This window comes from Eubalaena glacialis, chromosome 12, assembly GCF_028564815.1.
Source record: "Eubalaena glacialis isolate mEubGla1 chromosome 12, mEubGla1.1.hap2.+ XY, whole genome shotgun sequence".
In the NCBI taxonomy this organism is placed as follows: domain Eukaryota; kingdom Metazoa; phylum Chordata; class Mammalia; order Artiodactyla; family Balaenidae; genus Eubalaena; species Eubalaena glacialis.
In genome coordinates, this window is record NC_083727.1 from 88,182,322 (window position 1) to 88,194,783 (window position 12,462).

General features: G+C 37.5%; 2 protein-coding genes across 2 annotated transcripts in view; one reads left to right on the forward strand and one right to left on the reverse strand.

The window, feature by feature from the left end:
• The window catches only part of EYS (eyes shut homolog), a 1,734,738-nt gene that overhangs the window by 464,662 nt on the left and 1,257,614 nt on the right, over nt 1-12,462 (reverse strand). The window lies entirely within an intron of this gene.
• Nucleotides 7,829-9,080, forward strand: LOC133102335 (ceramide synthase 6-like). The gene has a single exon (XM_061207298.1). It carries the CDS (start codon nt 7,829-7,831, stop codon nt 8,981-8,983), a length of 1,155 nt encoding a protein of 384 aa, XP_061063281.1. The 3' UTR covers nt 8,984-9,080.

A 12,462-nucleotide genomic window follows, 5' to 3' on the forward strand; every position in this document is an offset into this window, starting at 1 on the left:
AGTAGAGGCAGAAATGAGCTCCAGAATGTGCTGGATGTCTGTTGTGAAGGGCAGCAACCCATGACTTGATGCTGCTTGTGAGCAGGATCGCCAATGGATACCTAGTATCTGAAGGAGTTTGATTTCAACACAGAAAAAGTAAGGAGGTGGGCCAGGCTTGGAAGCAGTAATGTTCTTTGCCAGGTGAAAAACATCACTGTGAAGCTGAGAATTGGTGCCCCTGGGGCAGGACTCTAGTCGCCAGCTGGAGTGAGGGGGACAGGATATGGATGAGCGTGTGAGGGCATCTGGGTGTTAGTGGGCCAGGCTGTTCATCAGGGAAATGTTCTAGGCCTTGGGGAGTTACTCAGGACCCCCGAAGCCCAGCATCCATTTGACTCATTGGAAGGCAGTGGAGCTCACGTACCCATGGTTTCTCCAGGATATGCCGAAATTGCTGACTTGGAACATGTTTTTCTGAAAGTCCTAAGGTTAAAAGTGTTATAACTATGGTTAATAAGAGATGGAAAAGGCAAGTGAGGGACAGTAAAAACAAAAAGATAGTATGTTAAAAATACTGATTAATAAGAGGAAACAACCAGAAAGCTATAGCAATAACATTGCAAATATATTTGCCTTGTTCTAGATCTAGAACAATACCTGGCACATAGTAAGCACTCCATAAATTATTATTGAATGGCTGAGTAAATTTATGAATGAATGAACAAGTGCTTTGTGGGAGAAGAGAAGGTTTATACTTAGTTCTTCACTGAACAAATTCCACATTGAAGCTATGATGCTATTATCACTATTAATTTTTCTTAAAATACATTAATATTCAACATAAATTATATAAATTCCAAGGCTATTCTTTTTCTAAATTAAAAATTAAATCATATCTGACTATACATGAAAATGATTTATCTGAAGCTAAAACACTTGCCATTAAATATTTTATTTAAGTACATTGAATTAATCTACAATATATAATCAAAAGAGACAGAGTAATGTATTTGTATCTTATGGAAACATGTATTAGTGTGTTAACTATTTTTTCTAAGATTTCATGTTATTGATATTGAAGGTTGTTGCTTCAAACCAATGTTCCCTGAATATTTGATTTTATATTAAAAACAAAGGCACTTACAATCACTTTGGAAGATCTGGCAGTTTCTTATAAAATTAAGCATAAACTCACTCCATGACTGAGCAATTTCATTTTGGGAAATGACCCAAGAAAAATAAAAATACATGTTTCCAAAATGGCTTTTATAAAAATGTCATAGTAGTTTTCTTCATGATAGCAAAATGATGGGAACAGCTCAGGTGACCATCAAAAGGGGGCACATAATGAAATATTACTCAGGAATAAAAAATAATGAACTACTAATACACTAAAAACATGGATGAATCTCAAACACATGCTGGGAGAAAAAAGCCTTATAAAATAATATATGGTATACTATAGTATGTTTCCATTTATATGGAGTTCAAGAACAGTTAAAACTAATCTATGTGGGAAAAAAAATCAAAAAGCAGTTGCTCCCGGAAGATCGAGGGGAAGGGATTCATTGTGAATGAGCACAAGAAAACTTTGGGGGATAACGTTCTACGTCTGCTAGGAGTTTGCATTTCACAGGAGCACGTATTTGTCAAAATTCGTCTAATCGTATGTCTAAGATTTGAGTATTTCAATCTCTGTGACTTTTACCTCAAAAGAAAAAAGAGCTCTGCAAGCAAATATTGAATCTAGTGATATTCATGCTGCGGTATTTAGGGTATAGGGTACCAACAGACAACTTCCGAAATGCATCAAAAGTGGGCAGATGGACTGAGAGGGGAATGGATAAGTGTGTAATAAGACATGTATGGTACAATGTTGATGATCCAATCTAGATGGTGGTAATATAGACATTAAAATTCTTCAGCTCTTTTGTAATTTGAAAATTTTCATAATAAAATGTAAGAGAGAAATTAAAAGCAATTTTCATAGCTCATGCTTCCTTTTTCTAATTAACATTCACAGTAGGAATGCTTAAAAATCATTTTAAAATATTTTATTTCCATAGAAACCAAAAATATTAGCATAATTCTATTTCACTACAAACTTTTATTCAACTTAGTTTGTCTGTTTTTAAAGATTTGGTCATATTTTTGCTATTCCTTTGTGTTTTCCAGTTTTTAAATTATAACCAAGTAATATGATTTGATCTTCAATAATCATGGTTAATTTTATAAACATGCACTACATTACAAACTGTCCTGGTATAAACAGTTTATTTGTTAGTCAGATGATGATGACCTGACGGATTTCAATTTGAGCACTTTTTTGTGGCCACTGAAAGTAATTTATATGGAACCAGTGTGAAATGTTAAATTTGCAGGTAAAGTTCTATCTCTTTTAATTCCACTAACCAGGACACATAATGATCTAGATTTAAAGATTAATTCCCCTTTTTGTAATGATGGTAATTGATTGCAGAAATATAGTCCACAAAGTTCCTTTCAGGGAATTTTCTGAAGTAACTACAGAGTCAACCCAATTCCTAAATCATCCTGGTGCGTGAAGATCTTGATACCCCCTAGGATGATTTGAAGGTACCACATGACATGGAAACACTGAAGATCAACTTGTCACAACAAGTTCACGTTAGCATTAACATTTTACGGTAGTTTAAAAAAGGATTGCTTCCTTCCTTCCTTCCTTCCTTCCTCTCTCCCTCCCTCCCTCCCTCCCTCCCTCTTTCTTTTGTTCTTTCTCTTTCTTTCTTTCTTCCTCTCTTCTTCTCTCTCTCTCTCTTACTTTCTTTCTTTCTTTCTTTTCACTGTTAGTCAACAAGACCCTGCAGGTGAACTTTCCAATTGGTTACTCAAGTTGTACTCTGCTTCTCAGAGAAAAGACCTCATGGGCAGTCATTTCAAGGACTTGAAACTTGTTGAGAAGTTGATCTGCATGAACTTAAGGTTCTTATTTTGAAGGAATATTTGGTACACGCATACTGCCTAAATAAAAACTCACTTGATGAGACTCACTTTTAAAAAGGAAAAAAACCTCAAAATATTTTATTAATAATTTATCTTCTTGAAAGAAGCTAAACATTTATAAAAATAAATTTATTTTATATTTCACAAATAGACTTTTTAGATTATAACCATATACTAATATTTGGTATAATTCTTCTTAAAATTCTTCTTAAAATTAATAGCACAACATAACACTATTTAATGTACATTTGATTTTTCACATTGTGTTCCAGCATTAATTTTGTCAAGAATATTCGTGGACTTCATCGGTTTTCCCAAGACCCTCTCTCCATACGTTGTTATTCAAATAATTTTTATTTGAAGCACATCTCTTGTCATAAACCTTTTGATTATCTAATTCTAGGCGATTGTTAGGTGGCTGGAATCTGCCAGATTATCATTGGACAATGACTTTTTAAATAATTAATTAATTAATTAATTAATTTTTGGCTGCATTGGGTCTTCGTTGCTGCGTGCGGGCTTTCTCTAGTTGTGGCGAGTGGGGGCTACTCTTCGTTGCAGTGCACAGGTTTCTCATTGTGGTGGCCTCTCTTGTTGCGTAGCACGGGCCCTAGGCGCATGGGCTTCAATAGTTGTGGCACACAGGCTTCAGTAGTTGTGGCACACGGGCTTAGTTGCTCCATGGCATGTGGGATATTCCCGGACCAGGGCTCAAACCCGTGTCTCCTGCATTGGCAGGCAGATTCCCAACCACTGCACCACCAGGGAAGCCCGACAATGACTTTTAATGTAATAAGTGACTTTATGGACTCCTGTAACTTGTCGTATTTGCAACTTTACTTCAAAATCAATTTCTTATCATTAATTTTACGTTATGTGAAAATCAGAGAGAAAAATTACAACATCCAAAGATGTGATCCTGATTGGTCATGAATCATATTCAGTAAGGAAGAATAAGTGGACAGTCATGTTAACAGAGAACATTTTTATACCGTGATAAACTTAACTGTCTTATGCTACACTGAATGTGGGAACTCAGATTATAGAGCACTCAAATAATGAATACTTAAACAAGGAGGTGTCTGTCATACGTTTTATTATTAAATACAGTAAATGTCACTGATAGTGTCTGGTTAAGATAGGGAGCATTTACACACTCTCTACTTAACCATCTCAACCTCCTCTGTCTGACAGAGTCTGTATGGAGCTTGGGGAGATATGAGAAGGTAAAGGGAAGAAAATGGACTATTCTAGAAACAGGCAGAATTCATCAAGGTTTTGCCCAGATGCCAGATTTTTGACAAATTTCAAATATTGTTTTTTACAGCTGATGAAAACATGTGGAGATCTTGAGATTATTCTGTCATTCTCTGATTGAGAAACATGTGAGCCATGGAGAGCTGTTGGGGAGAGGCCTGGTATTAAAATGACTTCTCATCAGCTAGCTCATTTTGTTATCTGAAAGACTTGACTTTCACCTCAGCAGTGTTTGTCTGTATGTTCCACCCCATCATCGCTCTGTGAAATCTTCTGTCATTCTTGTGTGTGTGTTGTGATTATGTAGTCAGCATTAATCCTCTCCTCTCCCACAGACCCTGAGAATTGATTAAGCTGAAACATCTGTTGTCATTGATCCAACCACAAACACAATTCCTCATATCATAACTGTAGACACAATTCTCAGTTCTTCCAATAATGCATATTCATATGTTTGCAATCAACGACATGCAATCTTAAATGTCATTCATACTTTACCTCCATTTCACTTTCTGCTACCAGGCTTTCTATGCTATTCTCAATTCTATTCTTTCTTTCATATTTCTTCAGGATCTCACCTCTCCAATACTACTGTTTTCTTTTTTTAACAAAAAATTTATCCTTATTAGCCCCTTCCCTTCTGCTTTTAAGAGCTACACCCCTTGTTCTTAAATTAAAAATCTTTCTTAGATCCCCCTTGTGCCTTCAGCTACTGCCCGGGTTCTGCCATTTCTGCAAAACCACTGTCTCAACCTCTTTTCAGTTCACCTCTTGAAACTATCGTCATGGCTCTGTTTTTTAATGCCAAATCCAATGTTTTTTTTCTAAACCATTATTTTTTTGATCTTCGTGCTTTACCCAATGAAAATGTCCTGAGTCCTGAATCTCTCTCCTTTGACTTCCTGGATGACTTCCTTATTCTAGTTTGTTGCTTGCCTGTTTGATAACCCCTTCATCTTTTGTTACTTTAATCACACTTTTCCTAATCTAACTCTAAATTCTGGTGTGCCCATTGTGGAGATTGCAACTCATTTTCTCTATATCCTACATTTCAAGCTGATCAGCACTACTATTATCTATTTGTATTTATTCTTTACCTTTTTATATAAGCTAATTTATTTTTAAAGAGTAGACATATCACTATGGTAAATGGATATATTAGCATTTTCAAAATTGGATGAAAATTATATTAATTTGCTAGGGTTGCCATAATAAATACCACAGACCTGAGTGGTTTAAACAACAAAAGTGTATTTTATCACAGTTTGGGGAGGAAATCCGTATCAAGGTATGGGTAGGTTTGGTTTCTTCTAAGGACTCTCTCGTTGGCTTGCAGACTGCTGTCTTGTCACTGTGTCCTCAAGTAGTCCCTGTGTGCTAGCATGTGCCTCCTTTTGTGTCTAAATTTTCCCTTTTTGTGAGGACCCCAGTCAGACTGGATTAGGACACATCCTAATGATCTTCTTTTAACTTAATCCTCTCTCTTTTTAATCAAAAATTTTTTCCAACTTTACTGAGGTATGGTTGACAAATAAAAATTGTGTGAATTTAATGTGTGTTAAATTTAACTTCCCCCAAGGTTCCAAATCTGAGAAAAAACAATTGGCAAATGTAGACATGCTAAAGATATACCAGCACCAAATTGAGCTTTTAGGTAATCTGAAGGCTCAAAAGACAATTGATAGGAAAATAACTTTCTCTCTGGGTAATAAATGCCATGTCAGTTCTGGCTGCCCCTGACATGACCCCACAGCTCCAATGGGGAGACCTCACCTACCCTCAGGCTTCCGTGTCTCAGTCCCTCAGCTCATGGAGGCTGCTTTTGATTCCTGTGCACCCTCTCTTCTCCTTAGCTGAAGTCTTGGTAAATAAAATTAATCTAATTTATATATGTACATATATATGTATAACCTCTTGTAATTTATAATACATGTACATACTATCAAATAGATATGATATTGTTTAATCCTCTTAAAAATAATACAGCCCCAGAGAAATTTTTAAAAATTAGTAAGAGTTAAATTGCCACTGTGCAATTGCAAATAATCTTATCTAAAGAGAAAATCTGAATGTACATAATTACACAGCAGGACTATCCAAATAATTTAATGATGAGCTCGGATTTTTAAAAAGTCATGTATGGAAGATGGATGACAAGATATATAAACAAGAATGAAAAGAAAAAATTAGAACAAACAGAAAAATAATTTCCAGAAGATAAAAATTTAAAAAAATGTGACCAACTGCTAATATTTTAAACAGGAAAAATTTAAATCTGTTATGCATATTTTAAAAATGCACATGTTGGGCTTCCCTGGTGGCGCAGTGGTTGAGAATCTGCCTGCCAATGAAGGGGACACGGGTTCGAGCCCTGGTCTGGGAAGATCCCACATGCTGCGGAGCAACTGGGCCCGTGCACCACAACTACTGAGCCTGCGCGTCTGGAGCCTGTGCTCCGCAACAAGAGAGGCCGCGGTAGTGAGAGGCCCGCGCACCGCGATGAAGAGTGGGCCCCGCTCGCCGCAACTGGAGAAAGCCCTCGCACAGAAACGAAGACCCAACACAGCCAAAAATAAATAAATAAATAAATAAATTAAAAAAAAATGCACATGTATATACGAATATACACATACATACATTTATAATTAAAGCTATCTTTCTATCTATCCTTAGGACTGGATAAATTACTACTTAACATAGTACTAAGAGATCACTAGGGAAGCATGATGCTTGTTTTGATTCTAATTCTTCTTGGGGAGGAACATATTTAAAACCGAAGAGGGTAGAAAAGCACTGTAACTAGAACTTTAAGTTCAATTTATTGGTAATATAGCAAGAGCTACTCATTAGTTTAGAGGAGTTTACACATGTAGGCTTAACAAGAAGAAAAACAGTAACACCAAAATCAATGCTAACAACAATTATAAATCTTACGAAAGTTTTTAAATATCTGTTGATGCCTGCGTTCATTTAGCAAACACAGTCACTGAGCTTGGTGTGCCTACATAGCTCTCTTCTGCTTAAATCACATTTCTTGGGAAGACGTTGAAGGAAGGAAAAAGATTTACCTGAAGCAGAATATGTACGCAAAATCAAAAGTAGGTAGGATAACCACTATTGAGAGTACTCAAAGAAAGTTGGGAAGGTTGTGATGTCAGCCTTAGATAGGTATCTAAGTTTGAATACAGATCTAAGAATTCAGAGGCTAAGAGAGCAAACTAGTACAGACCAAATGGGAGTGGTGGAAAGAAAGGGGTCCTGAGTACACAATATTTTATCTTTATTTTTACATTTGTAAACTCGTATATTGGTACGTAGGGAATGCCTAATAAACGTTTTAAAAAATGATGAATGCTTATGTTTGGGAAAGTTATTAATGATTTATATGAAGTTATCCATCTGGACTAGAATCTAGTACTTTTTCAATTACCTTAAGAGTCAAGTTCAGAGAACCGGGGCTCGCCGCGAGCCTTCGAGAGCAGCGGCCGCGGAGGAGGCGGCGGCGGCGGCACAGGCTCGAGCCAGCCGCGCGCGCATCCCCGGGCGCCCTGCGCGGCGGAGATCTCGGCGGGCCGCGGGAGCCCAGGAGGGGACTGGACAAAGCCATATGGCAGGAATCTTAGCCTGGTTCTGGAACGAGAGGTTTTGGCTCCCTCACAATGTCACCTGGGCGGACCTGAAGAACACGGAGGAAGCCACCTTCCCGCAGGCTGAGGACCTCTATCTCGCCTTCCCCTTGGCCTTCTGCATGTTAATGGTACGGCTCATCTTCGAGAGATTTGTAGCCAAACCATGTGCCATAGCCCTCAACATTCAAGCCAATGGACCACAAATTGCTCAGCCAAATGCCATTCTGGAAAAGGTTTTTACTGCAATTGCAAAGCATCCTGATGAAAAGAGATTGGAGGGCCTCTCCAAGCAGCTGGACTGGGACGTTCGCAGCATTCAACGCTGGTTCCGACAAAGACGCAACCAGGAGAAGCCAAGCACACTGAAGAGGTTCTGTGAGAGCATGTGGAAATTTTCATTTGGCCTTTATATATTTACCTATGGAGTCCGGTTCCTGAAAAAGACCCCCTGGCTGTGGAATACAAGGCACTGCTGGTACAACTACCCCTATCAGCCACTCACGCCTGACCTTCACTACTATTATATCCTGGAGCTGTCATTTTATTGGTCTTTAATGTTTTCCCAGTTCACTGATATCAAAAGAAAGGACTTTGGCGTTATGTTCCTGCATCACCTTGTATCTATTTTTTTGATTACCTTTTCATATGTCAACAACATGGCCCGAGTAGGAACCCTAGTCCTCTGTCTCCATGATTCAACCGACGCTTTTCTAGAGGCTGCCAAAATGGCAAATTATGCCAAGTTTCAGAAAATTTGTGATCTCCTGTTTGTTACGTTTGCCATGGTTTTTATCACCACACGACTGGGTATATTTCCTCTCTGGGTGTTAAATACCACATTATTTGAAAGTTGGGAGATTGTTGGACCTTACCCTTCCTGGTGGGTTTTTAACCTACTGCTGTTGGTAATACAAGGCTTGAACTGCTTCTGGTCTTACTTGATCGTAAAAATAGCTTGCAAAGCTATTTCAAAAGGCAAGGTGTCCAAGGATGATCGAAGTGATATTGAGTCTAGCTCAGATGAGGAGGACTCGGAACCTCCAGGGAGTAACCCTCATGCTGCGACCGCCACCAATGGGACCAGTGGTACCAACGGGTATCTCCTCACTGGCCCTTGCTCCATGGATGATTAATTACTCAAAACTACAAGTCCCAAATAAAGTGAACTGTTTGTTCCTGGAAGTATTTAATAAGTTGCAAATGCAGTTCCTTTCATAATCTCTCAGCACCAGAAACAAAAATTAGGATTATCAAAGCATTTTGAATAGTGCACTGCCATATGTCCTGTCTGTGAATGAGGAAGAATTACCATTCTGTATATGTAGGCATGCTTTATGTAATTGGCACAAGGGAACAGTATTTGCATTTGTACTGTCTTAGAATATTATTTATTTTTTTGTATTTGTTTGTGAATCTGTGGACAAAAGAGGGTTTCCTCACTCCTTTTACTCTCTGGGTTCATGACAGTGAGGGAGACGCTTGATCTGCTTCTACCCCTTTCTATTCCCCTAAGCCAGTCCGCTAGGAGCATTAGCTTAATTGGTCACTTAGAGCAAGCAAATCCCAGTGCAGGATTCTCGTACAGCTCCAAATAGGTTTGCTTTCTTTGTGTTACAGTGCCTGTTTCGAAATGGCCTGTACAGTCTCAGTGAGCTTTCTCCCAGTGTAAAGTTGAAACAGGATGAGCTCAGTTTTGTAATTGTCACTCTTCGTGGTCAATTAGCTGTTCCAATTAAAGACTGTGGTTATTGGAGGACTTAAAAAAATTGTTGTGTTTTAAATTGCTTTGGATTAGATGTCATTTCTTATTCACACAGCCAAGATTTCTTCAATGAGAATGGCAGCTAGCTGGGGATTAACTTTGGAGGTTACAGAGATTTTTTTATTCTCTATTACGGGGTCAGTGCTCTGGCTCTGAAGGAAGACTTAAGGTCATGGTTACAAACAAAGAAGTCACTCTTCCTACTGGGAATTTGTCCCATGATCTGAGAATAATACAAAGAGAGCAGCAGATTTCAACCAGGTTTTACCACTACCCCTGTAATTAGCGCCGTCTTTTGCCATGTCACGAAAAAAAGAAGCTAAGTATATTTTGGGACAGAAAAAGGAGACTTCCAAGAGTTGGCAAAAGTCACCTCTAATGCAAAGCACTTTACTGCAACCAGGTCTCAAGAAAGTGCCCTATCTAGTATTTGATCTTGATGTTTTTATTTTTCTGAGCAAAATAAAGCCAATGGGAGAAAGACCATTTTACCCTTTGTCTTTTCTCCTTAAACATAACCCATAACATAACAGAACTTCCTGTTACTAGAAACTGAGCAGTGTTACACTCTAAGTCCTTTTGTTTGCTTCTTTGAAGAACTTGCTCAGTTTCCAGGAATTTTTGTTCAAAGGGAGCTATTTCCAGAAAAAAACAATAAAAATTCTACTCAGCAATCAGAAAGATTACTGAAAAAATAAGTTTCCATAGTCTCCTACAGGGCAGTGTTATTTATGTATAGATAAGAAAACCATACACATAAACCAAAGATTTTATCTCTTTTCTTGAAACCAACTTTTAGTAAGAGGGAATAAAAAGGTATTATAAATACTTATTTCATAAATCAGAAAGACCATCTTCTAAAAAAAGAGTCCCAAACCACAATGCAGTGATATCAATGTGCAAGTCAGGGCTAGTGAAGGGAACAACAAAATACTAGGAAGTGCATGTCCTGCTCAAAACCATTCATATTCAATTCAATTTTTTAAAAAAATTGAAATAAAGCTTTGTGCCCACAGTATGCAACATGAGTGTTAATACTTCCAAACAAAAACCTCACGCTGTAATGTTAACTCTTTTCCCACCTATTTATAAAATAGTGTGCTTTTGGTATGGTCCATAGTAATGATTGAAGAGCCTTGGAAATATGTCTGCTTGTTTATTGAAGAAACAGTATAACTAACTCTTCTTGTAAAGCCTTATTATTTTATTTCACAGAACAGGGATATGTCTAGGAGTGTAATTTGTGGATGGTCATGCTTGTAAGACCGATCATTAAATACCAAATATACTTGTTAAGTCATCTGAACATCTGCTAAAATGCAGATATATAAAAAGTAAACAGCAAGCATGTTATAGCTGAAAATTTTTGAGACGGTGAAAGTTTCTTATCAACTAAAATATGGAACAGAAGAATGACTTGTGCCTTGCTTTAGTGTCTAGAGCAAGTCCCCTGATGGGTGAAATAAACCAGAGAACCACAGTGTGTTCAACTTTGAATCATCTGACACTTTTAGCACAGAAAAATAATTTCAGAAGATCAGCTTGTAAATTAAAGGTTTAGAAGGTTTGCATGAAATGAAGAAAATTAAGTCTGTCCTTAGCAAAGACATCTGAACAATCTTTTGTTTTTCCCAAAAGTCACTTAGAAGAATTGAGAATTCCCAGAGACTCTCTGACCAATGGCAGTAACTTAACGCAGTCCTCTATGTATCTGTGGATTTTTATTTCATTTTACATTTTAAGGCAAAGAGTTCTTTTTGACTAATCAGAATGGTTAGTAGGTCTTTTGAGATGAAGAATAATATATCTTGTCTACTGCTCTCCCATGGTGGCCTGATAAGGCTGAGAGAGGAAAATATGTGAGATAGCCTATCTTCTACCTGTGCCAAGCCATAGCTTTGGAAGTGGATTTTGTAAAGTAAACTGTAGGTTTAGTAAGAGAGTTGTTTCCCATTGATTAACTTAGCCTGTCCTGGTCATATTCAAACCTTCCCAAGGTACAAAGAGATATGTAGGATGGAGTCTAGAAAAGGTAATATCTTATTCTCCAATTCTATAGCTTTTGTTAGATTGATTAGAGGGAGAAAAATGTAGAAAATCAAGTAGAATTTGGCCGTGGGTCAATAAATGATATAAAAATGTGTGATCTATGTATGTACCTGTATGTTTCTCAAAAAAACATAATAAAACCAAAATATCAAAAAAAAAAAAAAAAAAGAGTCAAGTTCATAACTAGTTAGTCAAGTTCATAATTAGTCAGTCAAGCTCCAATTTTTTTTTGGGTGAATAGAAGTCAGGGAGACAGAAGACTGGAGATAAGCAAACTTTGTACCAAAAGGGAGAATGTATGAATTTCAGAAGATTTCCATATTTGGACAAACACCAGAAACATTTTCAGCCAGATGTTTTGTGAGAATATAGACCTTTCTTTAACAACTCGTGCTGATTGACAGTTGTAAGCAGATCAAGGAAAGATGATGCAAACACCAGTTCTTGCTTTTAATGAAGCATTTGAAGCTCGTGTAAAATTAGAGGTGATGACCTGAACCAGGAGTTGGCAGAGCATGGCACTGGGTCAAATCTAGTCCACAGCCTACTTTTGTACAACTTATAAGCTATGAGTGATTTTTTACATCTTTGAAAAGTTGTTTAAAAAAAAAAGAAGGGAAAAATACATGAAAGAGACCCTATGTGGCCCAGGAAGCCTAAAATATATACTGTCTGGCCCTTTATAAAAAAAGTTTGCTGACCCCTGAACTAAACTATTTGTAAAGTTTCTTGCCACTCTAATAGGCTACGTTTTTAGGGCATAGTCCCCTTGATGACTGCAGTGTTGCCCGAGTTATCCAA

Excerpts from the sequence above, each read along its gene's own strand:
- LOC133102335 (XM_061207298.1), top strand. The coding sequence starts at position 7,829 with ATGGCAGGAATCTTAGCCTGGTTCTGGAACGAGAGGTTTTGGCTCCCT.